Source organism: Colobus angolensis, unplaced genomic scaffold (assembly GCF_000951035.1).
Source record: "Colobus angolensis palliatus isolate OR3802 unplaced genomic scaffold, Cang.pa_1.0 Scaffold201, whole genome shotgun sequence".
Lineage (NCBI taxonomy): Eukaryota > Metazoa > Chordata > Mammalia > Primates > Cercopithecidae > Colobus > Colobus angolensis.
In genome coordinates, this window is record NW_012115167.1 from 5077237 (window position 1) to 5102713 (window position 25477).

Here is a 25477-nt window from a genome sequence, read left to right on the forward strand (position 1 = left end):
TGCCAGCCTGGGATTCTAATTTCCTCTGACTAGAAGTTAGGTTATTCTTCCCGGGTGTGAGATTCTATACAACTAATTACATCATCTAGAAAAAACAATCTGATCTATAAAGGACGGTCTATCTTTAAATTATAGTTTACAACAGAGAATAAGAGGCAACAGTGAAAAGCATTATCCAGGTTTGACAGTTTTACATTGAGGGGAGGAAACTTAACATAAAACCTACAAATAGTCTGCAGAGAAAAAGGGACCCAATTTAGACTGCATATACATGTATCTTGATTGATCTCTTAAGCATTTCATTTGTTTGGATGCGGCTTGACAAAAAATACTGGGGAATACTACTAGCTTTAGATACAAAATTGTCTAGCTCACAGTTTAGCACAGCATGTAGATATTGATACAAATATCTGATTTTTAAATAGCAAAGTACTCAATTCCTTAAAACTGTACCATAAAGCTGACTTTTTTCATTAGGCACACATGAAGAATACATTTACAAAACCACAAATTAGAAAACAGGTAAGTTTTACTAGATATGAAACTTTAACTTCACCCTAAGAAAAGTTATCCTCACAGTTATCAATTTTATAACAACATAGCATTTTATATATGTATTTAAGAAAACAAATATACATTAAGTTCTTAAGAAAGAATGGTGAGATGATTCTATATTCTGCCACCACTTCCCACCAGGGAAAAAACAGGTATTTCCAATCTATTTGAGGATAGAGATAAAAGAGTATCAATTTTACTCACTCCAGGGTATTGGCTGGCATGTGGTGTAAGATTCTTAAAGGCCCACTGGATGTTCTGGTGAGAAGCCAATTGTCGTGTGAATGCAGGAGACTGCTCACAGCAGAGCCTCAGAATGCCATAGTAGGCAGGCAGCATCCCACGGTTAAAAAGCACCACATCCTGATCATCATGGTCAGCAAGGATGTAATTGAAGGCAATGTTCTTGGTTACCACTGGGTTCTGAACAATAAGGCGGATATTCTCTGGACAGTCAGCACAGACATTGTACCAAAATGAAAGCAAAGCCTGTTTATTGTGATTTGTAGCTATTGCTGGCTCAGAAAGTTTAGGCTGGAAAAGGTTCCACAAATCCATGAAATATGTGGAAAACATCAGCTTCTCAGTTTTGGAAATTAAACAGTAAGTCATAAAGCTAAAATAGGGCACTAGCTTTGTAGTGCCATGAACAGCAGCATCAACATAAAGTTTGGCTCTTGAGAGCAAACCAAGGAGCACGTTGTAGACCTGATGTAGGACTACTGTTGTGTCTGGACTGAGTGGAAGGTCACGGGTTGGGATGTGCAAAGACCTTGTTGACCGGAACATCTGACGGAATGAATTGCTTGGTATAAGGGACACCAGAAGATAAGCTGCAGCTACAAAATGTAAAACAAAACTGTCAGATCCTTGTAAGATATAAAATAGACTGAACAGCAGTCATTAATCACAAAGCCACTGTTCCCTTTAATAATTCAAATGAATAAAAAGGGACATGAACATCTCTTTTAATATCTTTCTGCTTTCCCCTTGGCCCCACAAAAAGATCCCAAGGGGTGATAAAAATAGATAACTTCTATTCTGCCATTGTTATTTTTGAATTGGCAATAATTTTTAAACCACTTTTCTTTAGCTAGCCTAAGATGCAGAATTTTCCCACTTTATCTTTTATTTCTTCTCAGGAAGTAGTATGATTTAACAGAGGGAACCCAGCATTTGCAGTCAGAAGATCTACCAGAAGGTGCCTGAGAAGGTCAAACCATTTAATGTTCTACAGTCTTAGTTTTCTTCTTAATTGAAAAACAATGATAAATTACTTTGTAATAACTTACAGATATGGTAAAATGTACTTAAGTTATAAAGACAGAAATAGATATACATAAAAGTTCATATATAAGATTACATATATGCTCATTATAGAATGTTATGGAAAATCTTTAAAAGTCTTCTAAGGCTAACCTTACACCAAAGGAAAGAATTGGGTGTTGAACTGTAACCAGATAATATACGCTTAAGTTATAAAGAAAGAATGAGATACACATAAAAGTCCTATTTGATTACATATATGCTAATTATAGAACATTAACTTTGGAAAATCTTTAAAAATCTTTTAAGGCTAAACTTACACCCAAGGAAGGAACTGGGTGTTAAACTTACTAAGCCTATGTTATAATGCTGAGGGGTTAATGACTTGCGTTATTATTATGTTGCGTTAACCTGTAAAAGCAGTTACTATCAACAAAGCATTGACCTAGGTGCTGTATAAACTTCTCATTTAATCCTCACAATCACCCTGGATGGAATTAACAGTGGTCTGGAAAATCCGAATCTCGGAGAAGCAAAGACCAAGGTCACACAGATAAAGAGGTGGAGCCTAGATTTTGCCTTGAGAAGCAATGATGATGATAATGATAATGGTAAAACAATAATAGTAATAACTATAATAAGAATTGTAAACCTTTACTGAATGTATACTATTAGACATCATAACTTTATGTGTTAGGCATTGTGTTTATTATCTCTACTTTTACTCAGGCTTACAACGATGGGGCTATCTCAGCTTACACAGCTAGTGGCAGAGCTGGGATTCAAATCCAGCCTATCAGATTCACAGGTTAATGCTCCTAACATTCGCTACGGAACCTCCTCAAGATTCTCGAATGTCTGAGTTTGAGTTCTTTTCAGTACAACCATTACTTGTCTTCCCCTATTCTAACGATAATTTGTTAATTTCCATTGTACTGTCAAAGCAAACAAAGTTAGGGTTTCTAAAATTAATTTAGTTTATCTTACAAATTTATTTCCAAATTAAACTGTGTGTATAACTTTCTAGGTTATTTCTTTACCTATATACTAGTCTTCTTAGTCAGAATTTTTAAGGCTCAGTTTTTTAACAAATATAAAAACCTGGCATGTAGGTATCATCCTGATCATTTTTTGCATAAAGCTGCAATTGAGAAAAGTAATTTATGATTTAAAAAAGTCATTTGGCTGGGTGCGGTGTCTCATGCCTGTAATCCCGGCACTTTGGGAGGCTGAGGCCGGCAGATCATCTGAGGTCAGGCAGCCTGGCCAACATGGTGAAACCCGATCTCTACTAAGAATACAAAAATTAGCTGGGTGTGTGTGGTGGTGGGCGCCTGTAATCCCAACTACTCAGGAGGCTGAGACACAAGAATCACTTGAACTCTGGAGGTGGAGGCTGCAGTGAGCTGAGATCGCAGCACCACATCCCAGCCTGGGCGATGGGACAAGACTCCATCTCAAAAAAAAAAAAAAAAAAAAAGTCATTTGGTTGGTGTGAGTTATATACTTTCACTTCAACATTTCATTGGGACAATTTTTTGGACACATTATAAGGTTGGAAAGAACTCTATTAAGACCAAGACCTACCACTGAGATTCTATAATTAACATTTTACTTTGCTTTATCATATACCTAACCACCTTCTTTTCCTATAAAAGCTACTTGCTTTTAAATAAAAGGGAAATTCTGCTACAGAAAAAAATACAACTTTAAAATTATGTTTTTCTTTAAGAACAGATAGGAGGGTTAATTTGGAAGAAAAGGCCATCTTGCCATTTGGTTAACTGCCTTCCTCTAACTTAAGAGTCCCTGGATATAGCTGTATGTTACAAAAAACGTTAAGTCTACTTCCATGTCTATATGGCAACTCTACACTGACGTCTCAATTTTTCTTCTTTTCTCTGTATTAAAAGTTCTCACTTATTTTGTTGTATTTAGAAGTATTTCTATGAAGCTTTTATACACGTTATTTTAATTCTTATTCTAAGTTATACTAATTCTATTCAAATATTTGGACTCTTATCAAGTTAGAGCACAAGCACTTTTTCATATTACTACATAGTCTTCACATATCATAATTTTAAAATGATGCATTATAACAATGTTTCCCAACTGAACAGTTTAAAATTTTTCACTACTATAAATCATGCTGTTGGGCATCCATATACTTACACTGGAATCCCTAAAATAGTATTACTGAGATTAAAAGGGCACACTGGCCGGGCACAGTGGCTCACGCCTATAATCCAGCACTTTGGGAGGCCGAGGTGGGCAGATCACGAAGTCAGGAGTTTGTGACCAGCCTGACCAATATGGTGAAACCCCGACTCTATTAAAAATACAAAACAATTAGCCAGGCAAGGTGGTGGGTGCCTGTAATCCCAGCTACTCAGAAGGCTGAGGCAGGAGAATCGCTTGAACCTGGGAGGCAGAGGTTGCAGTGAGCCAAGATTGTGCCACTACACTCCAGCCTGGGTTACAGAGCAAGACTCCATCCCGAAAAAAAAGAAAGAGTAAGAAAATAAAAATAAATAAATAAAAGGGCATACAATTTTTAAGAATCTTGGTAAAGATCTGTTAAATTGTCTTTCATAAGGGTAATATTAAACAATGCCACTGCAGTGTACAAGAATGCCATTTCCTCAGCACTGTCATCAGTATTAGGCATAGTAGCTGGCTGAAAAACCTTTTGGGGGTTCAAGGTAGTATTTTTTTTTTTTTTTGGTTTTATGGTCAGTGGTCAAGACATGAATGCCAACTAGCACACATCTCTTTTTAAGAGCACACAGCTCTCACATAGCTCTTGGCTGTGTGCTCTTACAAAGATCCTATTAAGGCGGAGTTAACTAAACTTGCAGGAAAAAAAAAGGTCCATGAGCAGAGTGCCCATGCCAATCCATATGTGTTCACTCCAGTGAAAGGTGCTTCTCTCAAATGAACCTTCTATTTTAAAATAAGCAGAACCATTTCGATACACCCCCCTTACCTAGTTTTCTCCATAGTTAACATTTTATGATGGTACATTTGTTGTGACTAAGGAACTAACACAAGTACATTACTACTAACCAAACTCTCAACTTTAGATTTCACTTGTTTTGCCCTAATGGCCTTTTTTTGTTCCAGGATCCCATCTAGTATACATTACAGCTGGTCATTATGTCTCCTTAACTTTCTCTTGGCTGTGACAGTTTCTTAGATTTTCCTTGTTTCTAATGACCTTTACAGTTTCAAGGAATATTGGTCAGGTATTTCATAGAATGTCCCTCAATCTGAGTTTGTCTGATGTGTGTCATGGTTAGATTCACGTTATGGGTTTTTGGAAGGAAGATCACAAGAGATGAAGTGCCCTTTGCCATCATGCCATATCAAGGGTACATACTATCAACCTCATCGATCAACAATGATGTTAACCTTTATCACCCGGCTGAGTTGTATCTGTAAAGTTTCTTCACTGTGAAGTTACTTCCCCCACACCCCACTCCTTGGAAGAAAGTCACTAAGCTCATACTCAAGGAGTGAGGAATTAAGCTCTACCTCCTGGGGAGATGTGTACATAAATTATATGGAATTCTTTTGTATGGGAGACTTGTTTCTTCTCCATTTATTTGTTCAATCATTTATTTCTACTAAGTATGGACTCATGAATATTTATTTTATCCTTGGGGTTATAATCCAGTGCTACATAATTTATTTTGTTACTCAGATTGTTCTAGCTTTGGCCATTGGGAGTTCTTTTCAGGTTAGCTCTGTGTTTCTTTGACATACCCCCACCATTTTGATTTTTGAGTACTTTCACTTTCTAACACTATAGGATATTCCACACTCATCTTGTATATTCCCTGCCCTAGCCCTAAAATCAGTGATTTCTCCTAGGAGCTGTGAATTCTTTTACTGGAGAATGGTGTTCAGAATCCAACATCTGGGCCAGGTGCAGTGGCTCACACCTGTAATCCCAACACTTTGGGAGGCAGAGGTGGGCGGATCACTTGAGGTCAGGAGTTCCAGACCAGCCTGGCCAACATGGTGAAACTCTGTCTCTACTAAAAATACAAAAATTAGCTGAGTGTGGTGGGGTGCACCTGTTATCTCAGCTACTCAGAAGGCTAACATGAATCAGTTGAACCCAACAGGCAGAAGTTGCAGTGTGCTGAGATTGAACCACTGCACTCCAGCCTGAGCAACAGAGTGAAACTGTCTCAAAAACAACAAAAAAAAGGAATCCAACATCTGGATTTCAGATGTTTTTATTGCTACTTAAGTATCACTGACTGTAAGACCTTCTCAGCAAATAGAAAAGTTTATAATAATTATAAGAAATTTAAAAATTAGATTTTCATGTTTTGAACTATCAAAATAACATTTTCTATGTTTATTTCCAAGCAACTTTCTATTTTGTGAATTGTTTTTGATATCTGTCTACCTAAGATCTTTTTTACTGGCTTGTGTACAACTTAAAGTGTTTATATAACTCTCATAATTTCAGCCAATAGTTTTTCTCAGCTTATGTCTTTATTACCATTTTATCCTTAACCTTCTCAAAAGTTATTTTTGACACAGAATTTTCTAAGCTTTTACTCCCTTCATTAATGCTGATCATGCCTTATCACTCTTATCAAGCAAGGAAACAAAAATGATAGTAGTGATGATGTTATCCAAGAAATAACATGGTTTTCTATCCTTAAAAAAAACAAAAAACAAGGAAATAACATCTCCAAAAATTCTGCATTCTACAACAATGGGCATGTAGTTGTCTAAAAACAAAAGAAACATAACTTTGAACAATAAATAAATGGCTTATGAAATTCTGAATATTTGACTTACAAGTCCTGACTCTAGGATAATTGTGAGCCAAAAGAAACCGCTCGACCCAGTTTTCCATATTCTGTAGGACCCAGCTGTGTGCCAGTTTATTTCGGGGTGTCTGCACTGCCAACCAATCTAGACACTGAGAAGGATTGTATTCAATCACCTACAAATAACATGAGAAGAACAGAATATAAGGCCAACTGAATGAGCAATTACTTTTTTTACTTACTTTTTGTATATACTATTAAACACTTAAAGCTAAAGTATTTTTTTGACAATTAGAGACTAAAAAGGTTTCACCCTATTTTTTTCCCATTTTAAAAACTACTTTTGTCAACAGAAGTGTTCAGAAAAATGTGTCACTGGTTTACAAAATAAATTTAAAATAACCAAGAACCATAAGACAAATATGAGAACTCCAGACTTCTAGGTCTTGCTAAATTTGGAAATTTTTTTAAAAGTATTTTTATTTCTCTAAGGTTTCTCATCTTTACTTTTCTGATTACATGCCCAACCTGGTACTAAGTGAGAATACAAGAAGCTCGCTATACTGCTGTGGAGAGTTTTTTCATGAGAAAGGGGAATCCTAGGAATCTAGAGTGGAGATGGCAAACTATGGCCAGTAGGTCAAATTCTGTGGCTGCCCATTTTTGTTGTTTTATTGAAACACAGCCATACCCACTCATTTCTTGTCCATGATTGCTTATATGCTACCACAGCAAAGTTGAGTAGTTTCAACAGACACTGTATGGCACACAAAGTCTAAAATATTTGTTCTCTGACCCTTTCAGGAAAAGATTTGCTGTCTCCTGGTCTTGAGTTTTTCCAATACTCAAACAAGGAGAAATGCTGTGACTTCGGCCATAACTCGAAGAAAAAAGATGGTTGGTGCTTCCTCTACCATTTCTGTCAATTCTTGAAAACACTTGGTTTGTATTTCTAGGACTTCTAGTTGCTTTATGGAACTTTGGAGGGTAGGGCAATGAAAACTTCAAATAGGCTAAAGCTGTTTATAACGCTACAAGAATGTCTTTAATACAATAGGAGACTAGCTAAGAACTCTTTTCTTCCCCAAACCTGTGACTTACTAAAACCATCTTGGGGTAATAAGAAACTGGTACTTAAAATGGTAGTCACTATATTATAAAAATAAAATCCTCAGGGAAATAAGCACTGAAAATACCTGCTGCAAGACTTACCTCCCATATCCTCTGCAGAATATAAGATGCAAAGGGAGGCATCCCTGGAGGTCCACCAGCAAACTCCATTAGCATAGTCAACAACTTAAAGAAAGGATTGGCTGCCTGTAAAACACATATATGACTGTGTATTTAGATCAATCTGAACCCATCTCTTTCAGCAGAAAAGAAACATATATTCTACTACACACTACATTTAAATCTGTGTTAGGGGAGAAGAGCTCAGCCAGTACTTCTGCATGTGAACCTAACTACCATAAAGCAGCAGGATCAGTGAGGGGATACAAAGTCAACTGGGAACCACGTGCAATAGATTTTTCTGGATGTCAAGTGTATTTTGAAAAAGATAATTAGAAAAATATTCTCTAAATTGACAAACACTGTAAATATTTATGATGTACAACGTTTTGGAATATGTACACATGGTAGAATGGCAAAATCAAGCTAATCACATATGCATTACCTCACACTCTTATTTTTTGTCAGAACACTTAAAATCTACTCAATGATTTTCAAGTATAATTAACTATTGTCACCACACTGCAAAACAGATCTCTGGAACTTATTCATGAAAATGTGTATCCTTTAAGCAACATGTCCCCAACCCCAAAAATAAATTGTTAATGAGACAACTGTGTTCTACTGAAAAATTTAGATTAAAAGCTTCCTATAACAACCTTAGGGGTAATTTATGGTAACGTCTGACATCGACTGTTAAAATAGTTATTTCCATTTTATGAAAATGCTTTTATATAACACTGTATTCTATTTTCTATATACATTTACACATATGCTGAGTCTTGGTTGCTCTACTTTTTCTTTGGGCACAATTATGATATATGCTCCAAATCAAACAACTTTAAAGCCTGGCATCCAGGTGGCACTCTGATACAATGAGTCTACACACATATTTACATTTAGTTGAGAAAATTGTATTTGTAATAAGACATGATTAGTAGTTCATTTTATTCACATTATACACTTAAAAACAGGTTATTATATTATGGGAGAAACCCTGATAAATTTGTTCTCAAGAACAATTAGGCTCATTTGAAAGCATTAGCAGTGCTGAAGATTGTTTTAAAAACATAAATTAACAAATGTTTACATACCTCAGGAGTCAACTTTGCTATTGATGTGAAAAGCATAGATACAATCTAAAACAGAAAGAGGAGGATTTCAGGATATTCTTGTTTTGTTTTGTTTTTGAGACAGGGTTTCGCTCTGTCGCCCAGGCTGGGATGCAGTGGCGAGATCACAGCTCACTGCAGCCTCGACTTCTCAGGCTCAAGCGATCCTCCTGCCTCAGCCTCCGAGTAGCTGGGACTACAGGCATGTGCCACTACACCCGGCTAGCTTTTTCTATTTTGTGTAGAGACGGGTTCTCACTATGTTGCCTAGGCTGGTCTCAAACTCCTAGGCTCAAGCGATCCTCCCGCCTTGGCCTCCTAAAGTGCTGGGATTACAGGCATGAGCCACCGCACCCGGCCAGATTTCAGGGTAATCTTTTTAAAAATTTCCAAAAATCTTTAAGACTGTTCCTTAGCACTTACATGTTCTGCAAGTCGATTATTGTATCGACACAGGCTGAAAATCAGATTACAAGTTTGTCTTATATTGATGCCATCACGAATATGTTGAAACAAGAAGGGAAATCCCTGTCAAAAGCAAAAGTTGTTCATTTAAGAACTGTTATTATTTTTGTGATGATCAAATTGTCTAATATTAGAGAATGTACTACCTTTCCTCCTGTTAATGCTGCCATGTCAGTCTGTGATAATGTCAAATGCCTGAAAGAAAATATTAGTGGAAATAAGTTTTTCTTCCTTCTGTATTACTTTATAGCGATTTACAACATGTATCAAAAATTGTTGATTCAATTGTAACTGTACTAACCTGCCATCATAAAATGATTTTTTGCTAGCTACACTTGCTTGTTAAATATCTTTTAGGCAATTTTTCAACATTCCAGGACTGGTAAATGAAAGCCCAAATGTACTTCATTTTCATTTAATTAACTTACTATTTTAGTATATAAAACAGTAGGATGGGTCTTATCTTACTTACTTTTTTTTTTTTTGGACATGAGACCCTTCACAACCAAATGGACTTCTAGAAATTAGCATTTCATCTCCCAGTTTAAAATTACTGTATATTTCTTCCTTTTTTCCTTTCCTTCTTTTTAGAGATGGAGTCTACTTCTGTTGCCCAGGCAGGAGTGCAGTGATGTGATCGCAGCTCACTGCAGCCTCGAATTACTAGGCTCAGGGGATCTTCCTACGTAACCAGGATTCAGGCACAAGCCACTACACCTAGATTGCGTATTTCTTTTATAACTTATAAAAATTTCAGCTATATTAAAAAACAGAATAGCACAAGTATTCCATCAGTCAGCTTCAAATTTACCAAAATCATAGCCAGTCTTGTTTCATTTGAACCCCCATCCACTCAATATGAATTATTCTGAAGCAAACTCCGGGTATTTTATCATTTAATCCATAAATCATAGTATCTTTAACAGATAGGTTTCAAAAACATAACCACAGTACCATTATTCATGCCTAAATGAGTAATTCCGCACTATCATACAACATCCAGTGTATACATTTCCTGAAGTTTCTAAAAACATTTTAAAAATTAACTTGTTTGAATCAGGATTCAAATAAAGTCTTTTGCCATAATTAGTTGAAATGTCTCTTAAATATTTCAATCTATTGGTTTCCCCACCAGCTTTGTGTTTGCAATTTATCTGCTGAAGGTCATTTGTCCTGTAGTTTCTCTCACATTTATACTTTGCTGATTGTATCCTTATGGTGCTGTCTTAACATGTTACTCTGTCCCTGCATTTTCTATAAACTGGTAGTCAGATCCAGACTTCATGAGATCTAAGTTTGACTTTTTAATTAATAGTATCTTGTAGAAGGCACACAAGGAAGGGTTAGTCTTTCTGCAAGGTTTTCTGTCAATGATGATAACTGCCTAGATCCTTTATTTCATCTGGGATTCCAAAACAGTGATATTCTAATTCCAATTGTCCTTGCTCATTAATTAGCTTGAATACATATAAGAACACAAACTTCCCCTCAATCACCATTTGGCTGCCATGAAGTATACTTTCAAGTAGAATAAATGCTTGATACTGTTTCCATTATTTATCAGTTTCAAAAATAAAGATTTGATTTCATAGTATACTCCAAAAGTTGCCAGTAAACTAAAAAAAATTTCTTTTTAGGTATTATTATGAACTCATGGATTTAAAAATCTTTGATCTGATTCACAGTCCACTGCAGTTATTACCGATGCTCAAAGCTGTCCAATCTATGACCAGTAGAAACCTCCGTAAGTTGGCTCTTGAGTTTCTTTACCATGACCTCAGTAGTCTCAGACTGCCTCCTTGCTTTCCAAAATGACAAGACATTCCAAGCTTCCCATTCATTTCTTTCCCAAGAACTGGAACTGGTCGTTTTTCCAAGGAATCCCAATTCTTTCAGTGGGAAGTGAAACCTAGAGACTATACCCTAGATGCCAAGGGTACTCACTGATTCTGGGTTGTACAGGGTTTCCAGGTCTTTTCAGAAAACAGTGGTAGATAAAACACTTTCTGTAATAGATTTTCTGTTTGCAAATACACCATAAACTGCTACTGATATTTCCAATTCAAATTTAGTTTTAAATTAAGTTATGCAAAACCCTATAATATTTTTATCTTTCTTTTGCTGAAAATCTTGGTTTCCAATGACATTAAAAGTTACTTATTTGCTTCATCCTGTAATATACATTAATATTTTCAGAATAATACTTTTATTACAAACAATGTAATTACTATTACAGTTCAGGAAAATTTTGCAATTCTCTGTCCTTCCTATCCATCCCACTAGAAATTTACCTATTTAATATATAGTTAGGTTCATTTATTTCACTGTGCTTTTGATTTTTAGAGATTACTTCTTATTCACTTATTTATAATTATACATTTATATGATTCCAAAGTTAAATCTATCAAGAATCCATTTGCGCCCCCTCCACCCTGTTTTTCTTCCTCTATCCACTGGAAACCATTAAAACAAAAAAGTTTTTGATTTATAGTCAATTCTTGTATTTGAGGTAGTTGTGTTCTGTAAAGTGTGGCAAATACTGAATTAGCAAATACCAAATTATCGCTACTAGGGAAAATACACAATTAAATTTCTGTGAGCCTCTGGCAATATTTCTGTCAACCAATCAATACAATTACCTTGTTTTATGAGTGTTTCTGTTTAAAGATACCTTATTTAGTATATATTGTTGATTCATGAATATTTAACTCACTGTCAATAGTATTAAAACTCATATGAATGAAACATATCTAACATATATATTTTCCCTATAAGTCATATCACAGCCTTCTTGAGCTTAAGAACACCAGAGAGCACTTCAGCACTACACTTGATGGCCATTTTATGTATGATTTTATGTATGTATGTATGTATGTATTTATTTATTTATTTTTACAGATGGATCTTCCTATATCGCCCAAAGTAGCCTGTAATGGCTATTCACAGGTTCCAAAGTAGCGTACTGCAGCCTCAAAATCCACCTCATCCTCCCAAGTAGTTGGGACTACAGGCGCGTGCCACCGCACCTGGTTGAGGGCCATTTTAAAGAGTAAAATCATGAACAAAAAATACAAATATACGAAAAATTTTCACAGCATACACCATGAAAAGTACATTTGTTTACAATATGGAAACTGAAACAAAAAGGCAAATTGTTGCCTTCTTTGACCTTACCTAGAAAGGCATGTCAGGCAACTCAAGTTTTTTGCCACTCTGCATATGCACAAGTCTGTGAATGACTGCAAAAGCTCCCCGAGTGCCAATTTTGGCATTACAAATGCATTTTAGCAAATGAGTGAATTTGCAAATAGGAAATCCACAAATAATGAGGTTTGGTTGTACACACACACACACACACACACACACACACACACACACACTCTCTCTCTCTCTCTGTCATCACAGTATTCCCTGAAAAAATACGGTACCATATACATGTTTTCCCACTTTTTCTTTTTTTTTTTTACTAGTAATAGATCCTAAAGATTTCTTTGTGGTAGTACAGATAAATTCCATACTTCCTTTTTTCAGCTATAGAGTACTCTTTTGAATGGATGCTGTTTTTTCAACTAGTTCCCTTTTGATGTACATTCAGCTGATTCTAGTCTTTTACTATCAGAAGCATGGTTTCAATAAACAGATTTGCATATACATCTTTCTGTATTTTGGACACAGATTCCTAGAAATGAAGCTGCTAGGTTAAAGAACGAATGCACGCTCTATTTTGCTAGATATTTTACTGTATATTTTTTCAATGACTATTTCTAACATGACTCACAAAAGTTTGGTAGAAAAAAACTGATATTCTTATGCCACAAGAGTTGATGAATAGTAGTATTATTTAAAAAGAATTATATAATAAAAGCTAGTGCGTAACAATTACATAATTAAACATATATAATAAAAAGCTAGTGGAAAAAGCTAGTGGTAAACAATATGTAAAAATAATAAAACCAAACATGCTTTAAACATTTTAAATTCGAAACATTTCACCTTTCTGATCGAGACTGTTCAACCAAAAGAGCAACTAAAGCTATCATCTTTTCAAGGGCAGCTGGCCTGTATTTTTCTTCTGCCAGAGAGAGGATATCTTCTTCCTCCTCTTCTTCTTCCCCTTCTTCCTCTGATAACACTTCAACTTGAGGCTAAGTTGGAATAAAATTCAATTTTAATATGGTAGTAGTTTTAATATCATTTTGAGAATTTAACAGTGTAGATGGTGGCAGGAGCTTGTAACATGAAAAACAACTGCACAAAGACCTAAATCTAACGTAAAACACTCTAAACCACATTCAGGACAATCTTAGATTAAATTGCCAGAACTGTGAAGAATAACAATTTTCTGCCATGCACGGTGGCTCATGTAATCCCAACACTTTGGGAGGCTGAGGCGGGTGGATCATTTGAGGTCAAGAGTTCCACACCAGTCTGGCCGACATGGTGAAATTCCGTTTCTACTAAAAATACAAAAATTAGCCAGCCGTGGTGGCACACGCTTAGAATCCCAGCTACTCGGGAGGCTGAGGCAGGAGAATCGCCTGAACACAGGAGGCAGAGGTTGCAATGAGCCGAGATAGCACCACTGCACTCCAGCCTCGGTGACAGAGTGAGACTCCATCTCAAAAAAAAAAAAAATTCTCAACACTGACTACTTACCTTACCTATAAATCCTTGAATAACTTTTTTCTTATAAGCAAGCTCATTGGAAGACAAATCAGGATAAAAATTATAAGTATGATAAAACAATATTTCCTATTTAATAAAAATGCCAGTTATACAAAATAAGAAATTCTTATTTATAGTTTCCTGATAATCCAAATAGTAGGTATTTCAAAGAGACATTCACTTGGGCTTTTACAGGCAGAGACTCAAAAGATTTTATGATTTACTAGTGTATATTCTGTGAAGCATTACAAATTAACTTCTCTAAGTCTCAACTGTTTCATCTGTTAAATGGAGTTATAAAGGGTACTTATCTCTTATGGTTAAGAAAAGGACTAAATAAGAGTGCAAGTAGATCATACAATCCAATGCATTTGTTATGAACAACACAAAACTGATGTAATACTTTAATATTATTAATAGACCAGCTACTTAAATTTTGGAAAGACTCTAAACTTAATAGCAAAGAACTTAAAAATGTGACCACCAAAATGTTCACAAAAACAATTCACTGTTAGTAAGACCCCAAAGTAGGTGACCACTTTGCCTCAGTTTATTTGCTCTGTTTCAGACATGACCAATGAACTTCATTACCTAGTTGTTTCTTTCTTGCTATATCCATTCAAGTTACATTAAAAACATCAACCAATCTTAGACCCTTCACATTATCTAACATCAGTTTCCAGAAGGGATTTTAAAAAGGGTTCTAACATCTCAGGACTTCGCACAATGCAAACTATGAAAACCATGGCCTCTAATTCCTGATGTATAATAGAATTGTACTTACATTTTCAGGTCCTTTTGTTCCCATGTAAAAATGTACCATTGTAGATATAGCTTGCAATGAAAGCAAAAATTGGCTCTAAACAAACAAACAAAATTTAAAAATGTAAAATAAAAGTAATTAAGTTGCAAATACTGAAAAAAGGTAGATAATCCAAAAAATAGACAAGATATAGCCTCACCTCTTCTTCACCCATTTTTGCAAATTCGTAAAGGAAGGCAAAATATTCTGTAAGATGTTTACTATGAGGTTTTACACCATGTTCCATAATTAATAATAGGGTTCTCACAAAGCGAGTGACACATGAACGACCGCCAATATCTTCAACTGAGGCATCCATATCATCTGACCTAAAAGACAATTAAATAGATCTTAGAGAATGTATGAGGCCTGGAAATACTGTTCGAGAGAAAAAATATTTTTTAAACTCTGAATTTCTCTATCTTTGAGATAATGAATATCAACTGCAATAATATAAGTAGCTAGACTCCAATTACTGTGACTGGCTAAATCAATGCAAACAAAAAGACTAAGCCATAATGTAGTTTGTAGAGGACTTTGCAGATGCAAAATTTAAACAAAACAAAAATAGTTTTACCTTCTTGAATGTATTATTACAGATTATTTTTAAACAGAACAAATATTTCAGTGTGGATTTTAAAAAATACTCTGTAGGCAGGTCGTCAAGAAACTTAAAAATTAGGGCCAAGCAAGGTGGCTCACACCTGTAATCCTAGCAATCTGGGAGGACGAGGCGGGCAGATCATTTGAACCTACGAGTTTGAGACTAGCCTGGGCAACATGAAGAAACCCTATCTCTTTAAAAAAACAAAACAAAAAAAACACCACACACACACACACACACACACGTTCAAAAAGTACTTCTTACCCATCTTCCATTCCTGGCTGCAAATAGAGATGAGCATGCACAGGTCTCAGCCTCTGAATCACATGGATACACAAACGCTGAAACATCTGTGAAGATAAAGATAAAACAAGAGCCAACTTATCAGGTAACAAAGATTTGAAAAATTAACTTGATTCAAAATTCTCTGCCACCCATTTATACTTTGCACAAGATTATCTTGGTATTCTGGAGCTTTTCTGGAGTCTCAACAATGGACTAAGGAAATACGGCAAAGTTAGCATAAAAAAATCAGTTTTATGATAAAGAGAAAAAAACTCAACAAACTGTTATGTTTCAGTAATACAGATGATCAAAAACAAAGTTTCAAAAAATCCTTTTAGCTAGTGGAGATACAGAGAAAAGAAAATCTAGTATCCAATTCCTTAAGAAGAGTGGAATGGGGAAGGGCAACTGCTCATCATGGGGTCAGCAGCTAGGAGAAGGAAATGTAAAGATTCTTTAAAGATACACAAGTGAACCACAATCACATGAAAAATGCGTAACAATTTTTAGGAAAATGCATACCAAAACCACAATAAGATACCACTTCATGCCTTCTAGGATAGCTGAAATAAAAAAGACAGTATTACCTGCTAAAGATTATGGTGAAATTGGAACTCTTATCTATCACTGGCAAGAACATCAAACACTGTAGTCACTATTAAAAAAAAACAGTTTACCAGCTGGGCACGGTGGCTGAAGCCTATAATCCCAGCACTTTGGGAGGCTGTGGTGGGTGGACCACCTGAGGTCAGGAGTTCGAGACCAGCCTAGCCAACATGGTGAAACTCCGTTTGTACTAAAAATACAAAAATTAGCTGGGTGTGGCGGTGGGCACCTGTAATCTCAGCTACTCAGGAGGCTGAGGCAGGGAGAACTGTGTGAATCCGGGAGGTGGAGGTTGCAGTGAGATGTGATCACGCCATTGCACTCCAACCTGGGTGACAGAGCAAGACTCCATCTCAAAACCAACAACAACCAACCAACTAACCAAAAAACACCAGTTTACCACTGGTGCGGTGGCTGTAATAACAGCACTTTGGGAGGCCAAGGCAGGCAGATCACCTAAGGTCAGGAGTTTGAGACCAGCCTGGCCAAAAAGGTGAAATCCTGTTTACTAAAAATACAAAAAATTAGCTGGGCACGGTGGTGCGCACCTGTAATCCCAGCTACTCGGAAAGCTGAGGCAGGAGAATTGCTTGAATCCTGGAGGCAGAAGTTGCAGTGAGCTGAGACCATGGCATTGCACTCCAGCCTGGGCCACAAGAGTGAAACTCCGTCTCAAAAAATAACACAAAACACAAAAACAAAAAAGTTTACCAGTTCTAAAAATGTATACAAAGAAGTGACAATATATGTCCAAACAAAAACTTGTACTAAAAGTTCCTAATAGCATTATTAAAAATAGCCAAAAAGCAGAAACATCTCAAATGTTCTGCTGAGGAACAGATATACAAAATGTGGGGTATATACATTTGACAAAATACTGGGCAAAAAAAGAAAATGTAATATGGGTACATGCTGTAACATGAATAAATCCTAAAAGATTGTTAAACCACAGTAGTAAGTCACAAAAGACTAATACTGTATCATTCCATTAACATGAAATGGTCAAAACAGGCAAATCTATAAAGATAGAAAGTAGACTAGTAATTGTCAGGGATTGAGGAGAAAGGACAGCATAAAATAGGAACTGATTGCTAATGGGTATAGGGTTGTTTTTTTTTGGTGGGGGGTGGGGGTGACAAATGTTCCAAAATTAGCTAGTAGTGATGGTTGCACAACTTTGTGACTATACTAAAAACCACTATATTTTACATTTTGAAAGGTGTGGGTGAATTTTATGGTGTAAGAATTGTATCTTAAGCCAGGCTCAGTGGCTCACAAGTATAATCCCAGAACTCTGGGAGGCTAAGGTGGGAAGATTGCCTCAGCCCAGGAATTTGAGACCAGCCTAGGCAACAGGGGAGACACACTCTCTCCACAAAAAAAATACAAAAATTAGCTAAGTGTGGTGGTGTGTGCCTGTAGTTTGAGCTACTCAGGAGGCTGAGGTGGGAGAACTGCTGAGCCCAGCAGGTGGAAGCTGCAGTGAGTCATGTAGCACCACGGCACTAGAGCCAGGGTGACAGAGCAAGAGCCTGTCTAAAAACAAAACAAAATCAGCCAGGTGTGGTGGTGTGTGCCTGTAGTCCTAGCTGCTGAGGCAAGAGGACTGCTTGAAACAGAGCAAAATCCTCTAAAAAAACAAATCCTATATATATATACACATAAAATATACATTATATATAACACACATTATATATAATATACATTATATATAACACATGTATACACATGTTATATATAATGTATATTTTATATATACACACACGCATATCTATCTCAATAGTAACTGGAAAGTGGCATAAAGTTTTTGATTTTGTCGAAAGTGTCTATAAAGTAATATTTACATTTCATTGTCTATTGTACCCAATTTAAGAAAACAAACTGTTTGGTATGACAGTTCAGAACCAATCACAGAAGCAAGTTACAGTCTTCTCATTAGCTTTCAAGGTCACTATAGTACTCTACACCATGGTTAGAATGTCTAAGGATTTTAAAACAATCAGTACAACTCATAAAGCATCTAATAATAAAGAGCAGGATCTAATAATAAAAGTAGGAAGTTACACTCAATCTTCCTAAATCCAGGAAATGTGCATAATTTTAATCGCCTTATTAGCGACCTGATGTTAAAAGAGCCTGGTGAAACCAACAACAAAATGACTTTTATGATAGGAGGTAGATCTTTTCGTACTATTATCAATATTAGGTTAAGACACACTAATAAGCAAATTTAGAATAATTAAATTGAAAGTAACTTCTTTTCCAAATAATTTTTTTCAAACACATTTTTTCTTACCTGTCTCACAATCTGATTAGGGCACTTAATTAGTATCTGCATTGGCCACCAGTCATCATCAGCCATGCGATCTAAAAACCACTGTAAAAATAACACAGCATGACTTTAACATACAATAAATATTTGTTACACGGGCTAACAGTCACATAAGAATTTTATTTATAGTCAGTGTTTTAATTCTTTTAAGTTCTTACCAGAAAAGTTTCTCTAATTGTTATAAAAGTCCAAACTCTAAAAATCTTAATAAGGGTTACAACATTACACAACTCCATGGAATGCCATTTATATTACAGTATGTCCTTTATCATAATAAAATGAAATATCATTCTCTTAGCCCTCATAAATGTCACACTACAGAATCTTTACTCCTTAATTAAAATAAATAAAGATATAGAGAGAGAGAAAGAGAGAGAGACAGAGACAGATCTTGCTCCATTGCCCAGGCTGGACTGCAGTGGCACGATCTCGGCTCACTAAAACCTCTGCCTCCCAGGTTCAAGTGATTCTCCTCCAGAGTAGCTGAGATTACAGGCACACACCACCATGCCTGGCTTATTTTTGTATTTTTAGTAGAAACGGGGTTTCACTATGTTGACCAGGCTGGTCTTGAACTCCTGACCTCAGGTGATCCAGCCGCCTTGGCCTCCCAAAGTGCTGGTATTACAGGCGTGAGCCACCACACCCAGCCTCCTATTAATAATATATGATATGAGCATGATTCATTTTCTTTCTGTTTAAAAACAAATTATGATCTAATTAGCACTGGAGAAACTCTGGATCTATCAAACAGCCATGAGAGGAGAAGGAAACAGAGGAACATGTTAAACACCACCAGGAAAATGCAATTAGTCAAAGAAAGCATGAGGGAAATCCTAAAGCACAAATGACAAAAAATGGCATGGAGAAAAAAAGTAACTTTTACAGATTAAGGAAGACTTAAGAGACAGATGAATGCAAAATGTGGAACTTGTTTGAACGACTCTTTTAAACCAATCAACTGAAAATTTTTTTTTGAGATAAAGAAAACTGAACATAGGATGGGTATTAGATGACAAGAATAAATCACTTCTGGCCAGGCGTAATGGCTCATGCCTATAATCTCAGCAATTTGGGAGGCAGAGGCAGGAGGATAGCTTGAAGCTTGGAGTTTGAGACCAGCTGGGCAACAAAGAGACTCCGTCTCTATAAAAAAAAAAAAAAAAAAATTAGCTGAGTGTGTTGGTGTGTGCCTGTGGTCCCAGCTACTCGGGAGGCTGAGGGAGGAGGATTGCTCAAGCCCAGGATTTTGAGGTTGCAGTGAGCTATGATTGTGCACCACTGCATTCAACAGCCTGGGTGACAGAACACCACCCTCTCTGGGGGTAAAAAAAGTTATAAAGATGAGAAATCACTTCTAATATTACTGGTTGCATATGTTTTTAAAGTTTTCTTATGTTATAAATATATACTGGGTGTTTATGGATGCATAATATATTTATGTCTCCTTTAAAATTCTTTCATTATGGGAAAAAAAGAACAGGGATAGATGAAACAAGAATGAAAGAATATTATTTATTGAAGCTGAGGAACAGGCATGTGACAGCTTATGGTCCCTTTCTACTTCTGTCCATGTTTCCAAATTCTCATTACAAAGTTTCAAAAAGTTACACTTTTGTATTTGAAATTTCTGAGGAATAGATTCCCTTACTCTATTTCTACAAGGTATGATTAGATGAACTTCTAAATATGCAAAAAACCTTTAAATATAATTCATCAATTATATACTAGACTGCTATTTCCCACTTCTGTTAATTTGTAACACTTGCATTCCTATGGAGTTTACAACTCTTTGGTTGCTAATCTAAAAATTAAGATGGCAATATGATTAAGCTGTCATTACCTGTGAGTGGATTATCCTTAGGGATGCATCTCTTAAAATGGGGGATGGGGAGCTAAAACCGGGCATAAACTGATCTACTGAGATAGGTGGATAGGTGAATTTTTTTTTGGCGCAGAGAGTGGGGAAAGAGGAAGTGACAGATGATGGTAAGCATTTCCTAACAACATACAAAAGTAGTTAAGAGAGGGATGGAAGAAATAGGAAGATGAGGTTGGCCAAAGAGTACAAAGTTTCAGGTTTTTTATTTTTATTTTGTTAAATTGAGACAGTCTCACTCTGTCGCTCAGGCTGGAATGCAGTGGCGTGATCTCAGCTCACTGCACCTTCGCCTCCAGGGTTCAAGCGATTCTCCTGCCTCAGGCTCCCCAGTAGTTGGGATTACAAGTGTACACCACCATGACCAGTTACTTTTTTTTATTTTTAGTAGAGACGTGGTTTCGCATGTGGGCTGGGCTGGTCTCAAACTCCTGACCTCAAGTGATCCACCTGCCTTGGCCTCCCAAAGTACTGGGATTACAGGCGTGAGCCACCGTGCCTGATCCCAAGTTCCCATTTTAAATAAATTCTGGGGATCTTATGTACAGCATCATGACACTAGTTGTAACATTGTATTGTTTTGAGACAAAACTGACTAAAAAAAGATTAAAAATTTTTTGCATAGTTTACTTGAAATTTGCTAAGGGAGATCTTGTGTCCTCACCACTCACACATACACATAACTACGTGGTGACAAATGTGTTAATTAATTTGAATGTGGTAATCACTTCACAATGTACCTTGTGAAGTGTACATTGTATCAATGTACAAATCATTTTGTATACCTTGAATATATAAAATTTTTGTCATTTATACCTTAATAAGGCTGTAAAAACAAAAGTAGTTAAGAAATATTTGGAAGAGTCTGGAATTTTCTATACATAGTTTTTCCTTCTGTTAGATGAAGGGGAAAAAAAAAATTTTTTTTTTTTTTTCTTTTTGAGACAGAGTCTCGCTCTGTCATCAGGCTGGACTGCAGTGGCACAACCTCAGCTCACTGCAACCTCCGCCTCCCAGGTTCAAGTGATTCTCCTGCCTCTGCCTCCCCAGGCGCTGGGATGACAGGCATGCGTTACCCTACCCTGCTATTTTTTGTATTTTTAGTAGAGACAGGGTTTCACCATGTTGGCCAAGATGGTCTTGAAAACTCTTGATCTTGTAATCTGCCCGCCTCAGCCTTCCAAGGTGCTGGGGTTACAGGCATGAGCCACCACACCCGGCCAAAACACGAATTTTTAAGTGACTTAATAATCAATTATTTAATCAGTGTAATGGATGTGATATATAAAATTATAAGTTTCTCAGCTAAATGATTTTCGGAATGACTAACATTTAGCTGCCTGTGATAGATAAAACAACTTTGCTATAGCATCTTAGATAAGAGGGGAAAAAAAAGAATCTTAAGCTATGCATTAGTTGTTGAATTATCACCTTACCTCACAAGCTGCCTGACTATTATTAAACTGTTTGGTCAACAGTTCAATCCACTGAAGCATTGTGGGCTAGAAAAGTAAAAGAAGTCAGTCAGTTTATGAACTTCTGAGCCAACAATAACAAAAACCAAAAGATACCTGATAAAAACATAAATGACAAAAAAAATCCATAGTGTAAAACACATACCTTTTCTTTAGAATGAATAAATGTCTCAAGGACAAAAGAAGTGCTTAACTGTAAGAAAAGATACAGCAAAAAAAGCTTCAATCATTTTAAAGTAGTAAATTTTGACAGAATTATTTAAAGTTCATATATTTATTACCTTTGCTGTCATTAGGGACACAGCTTTAGGATCTGGTAATGTACTGGGAATACAACTACACAATTGCCACATAAATCTAGAATTTAAAAATAATCATTTAAAATTCACACATAAGATTTTTTTAAAACGTGTAAAATATCTATGAAATTTACCAAACTTACCCAAAATACGTATGTTCAAAAATGTTTTTGTCTTGAAGAAACTGCATGTTATCATGCCAAATCCACTGAAAACAAAAATGTTAACATTAGATATATGATAAAGCAGTTTACTTCATTACATTTTACTAATATTTTTATTAGACAAAAAGTCTCCTCTAAAAAACTGCAAAATAAAACACATGCACTTAAAGTTCATTTTGATTTTTTCCCCAAGTATACTCATATAAATGGTTGCTACTAATATTTTGTAATTATTAATAGTTATCTGGCTACCTCAAGCAACTGTGAGGTTTTTATTGTATTTATTAAAATGCTGCAAGAATTCTGAAATCCTATCTGAAGAACAAGTATATAAATGAATAAAATATAAGTCATGTTACATTCTGATAAGGTTATAAAAGAAAGGTTTACATTTAAAAGTTGGTACAATACTTAATTCTGGTTGGCAGACCCAAATCAGATGTGATTTGTTTATAAAAATCATTAAAAATTATTTCTCACATTAGCACTGTAGGATCACTCTGCTGTTTTTGTCTTCAACCCTCTGAATACCTTAAATAGGCCTTATGTTTTTGTCAGTTCCATAAAACTATTTTTATCTAGATGTTCTGACTACTGGTATTACTAGCTGTCTTTTGTAGGGCTGTACTTCTGATTTTATTTTGGAATTTTGGTCGATAGGTTCATTTTGAGCTGAAAGTCCCAATCTTATCTTTAATCTTCCATTGAAGATTTTCAACTATCTCTCTTTGCCTCTCCAGTCCACTATACTAATTTAGAAACTAATAGGGTTCCTGTTCCACAGTGATATTTGGGAAATCACAGTTTAATCAGTGAATAGCCTGCTTCAGAGTTCTTAGGCATTTCCAGGCACAAAAACGTTCTATTAAGCTGTAGCCCCTGTATCAGACTCTGTATCAGGCGGAGTCTGATAGCATTCTGCCCATCTCATTCAGTAGTTTTTATAACAAGGGAGCCCCATTCTAAACTCTGGATTCCAGCCATGAGCTCAGTTGTAGATTCTGTGTCACAATTTTTGTCCCCTCAATCCCATTAGGGCCTAACTAGTGGTCAACATGATCTCCTGAACCTAAAGGCAGGTAATACTGTGGTTTCTACCATGTAAGTGTTTTCGGTTCTGCTCTATTTTTGTTTTACAGAAACATTCATCTGTTTGATAGTCCTTTTTATATTGTATCTATGTATGTGTATAGCTATTTTTCATGGATTTTATTTTTTTATTTATTTTTTTCTTTGGAGACAGGGTCTCACTCTGTCACCTGGGCTGGAGTGCAGCAGCATGACAGCTTACTGCAGCCTTGACCTCCCTGGCCTCAAGTGATCCTCCCACCTCAGCCTCCTGAGTAGCTGGGACCACAGGTGTGTGCCACCATGCCCAGCTAATATATATATACATTTTTTTTTTTGGTAGAGATGGGGTTTTACCATGTTGCCCAGGCTGGTCTTGAACTCCTGGGGTCAAGCAATCCACCTACCTCCCAAAGTGCTGAGATTACAGGGGTAATCTCATCCCACTCTGCCCAGCCACCCTAGCTGTTTTCTTTTTTTGAGACAGAGTTTCGTTCTTGTTGCCCAGGCTGGAGTACAATGGTGCGATCTCGGCTCACTGCAATCTCCACCTCCAGGTTCAAGCGATTCTCTTGCTTCAGCCTCCCAAGTAGCTGGGATTACAGGTGCCCACCACCACACCCAGTGAATTTTTGTATTTTTAGTAGAGAGGGGGTTTCATGATGGTGGCCAGGCTGGTCTCGAACTCCTGACCTCAGGTGAACCAACTGCCTCAGCCTCCCAAAGTGCTGGGATTACAGGTGTGAGCCACTGCACCCATCCTTACCCTAGCTATTTTCTACCTAACTGTCCATCCTCATCTTGGGCCACTTTTCCTTGAACTACCATCACAGCCATATAGGTCATCTTTTGGCTTCCGAAACATGCCAATAAGCTCTGTCCTTCCTAGGCAATTTGTACATAATGTTTTCTTTGCCTGGCCCCGAGCATTCTTCACATGATTACCTCTTCTCTAACTTTCAAGTTTCAGTTTAAGGTTAACTTCCCAAAGTATTTCCTGACCCTTTTCTAGCAAACCCTATCAACTACACTTTCTGAGAACTCTTACCTTATATTATCTGTAAGAATCATTACAATTTATAACTAGTGTGCTTAATCTCTTTTATGCTTCTAAAATGTTTTATGTTATCTTTCGGGATTAACAGCTATGCTTTAAATGTACAAATCTAAAGAACCACATTCTGGTTTATATCTAAAATCATATTAATGTTCATGTACACAGTATTTTACATTTTAAATTTAATTTTAAGAAAACATGTAGGCACACTCATTTAAAAATAGTAAGCTGGAACAATTACAGAAAAAATTGTTGGCTTAGGTCTGCAATGAGGAATTTTCTAATGTACAGGCATATCTCATTTTATTGTGCTTCACTTTACTGCACTTTGCAGATGCTGTATTTTTCAACAAACTGAAGGGCTGTGGCAGCCTTGCAATCAAGCAAGTCTATTGGCACCATTTTTTTTACTAGCATGTCCTCACTTTGTCACATTTTGGTAATTCCTGAAATATTTCAAACATTTTCGTCATTACACATTATTATGTATTACATTGTATTATATATCATATTATTATGGTGATCTATCATCAGTGTGATTTTTTGAGGTTACTATTGTGATTATTTCAGGGTACCACGAACTACACCGATATCAGACGGCACACTTAATACAAGTTGTGTGTGTTCTGACTGCTCCACTGTTCACTTTCTCCCTCTCCTTAGGCCTCCACATTCCCTGAGACAATACTGGAATTAGGTCAATTAACAACCCTACAATGGCCTCTCTGTATCAAGTAAAATGAGGAGTCACACATCTTTCACTTTAAATCAAAAGCCAGAAATGATTAAGCTTCCTCACTTTATTTTTATTTATTTATTT

The 25477-nt window shown here is 36.3% G+C and overlaps 1 protein-coding gene across 1 annotated transcript in view; it reads right to left on the bottom strand.

Moving 5' to 3' along the window:
- The window catches only part of USP34 (ubiquitin specific peptidase 34), a 253164-nt gene that overhangs the window by 27401 nt on the left and 200286 nt on the right, over positions 1–25477 (bottom strand). Inside the window, 15 exon segments of the mRNA XM_011941829.1 lie at positions 760–1394; positions 6643–6790; positions 7827–7931; positions 8939–8983; positions 9380–9484; positions 9568–9616; positions 13415–13566; positions 14871–14945; positions 15049–15217; positions 15757–15842; positions 18680–18760; positions 22031–22096; positions 22215–22262; positions 22351–22426; positions 22512–22576. Of these exon segments, the coding sequence (XP_011797219.1) occupies positions 760–1394; positions 6643–6790; positions 7827–7931; positions 8939–8983; positions 9380–9484; positions 9568–9616; positions 13415–13566; positions 14871–14945; positions 15049–15217; positions 15757–15842; positions 18680–18760; positions 22031–22096; positions 22215–22262; positions 22351–22426; positions 22512–22576 (1905 nt within the window).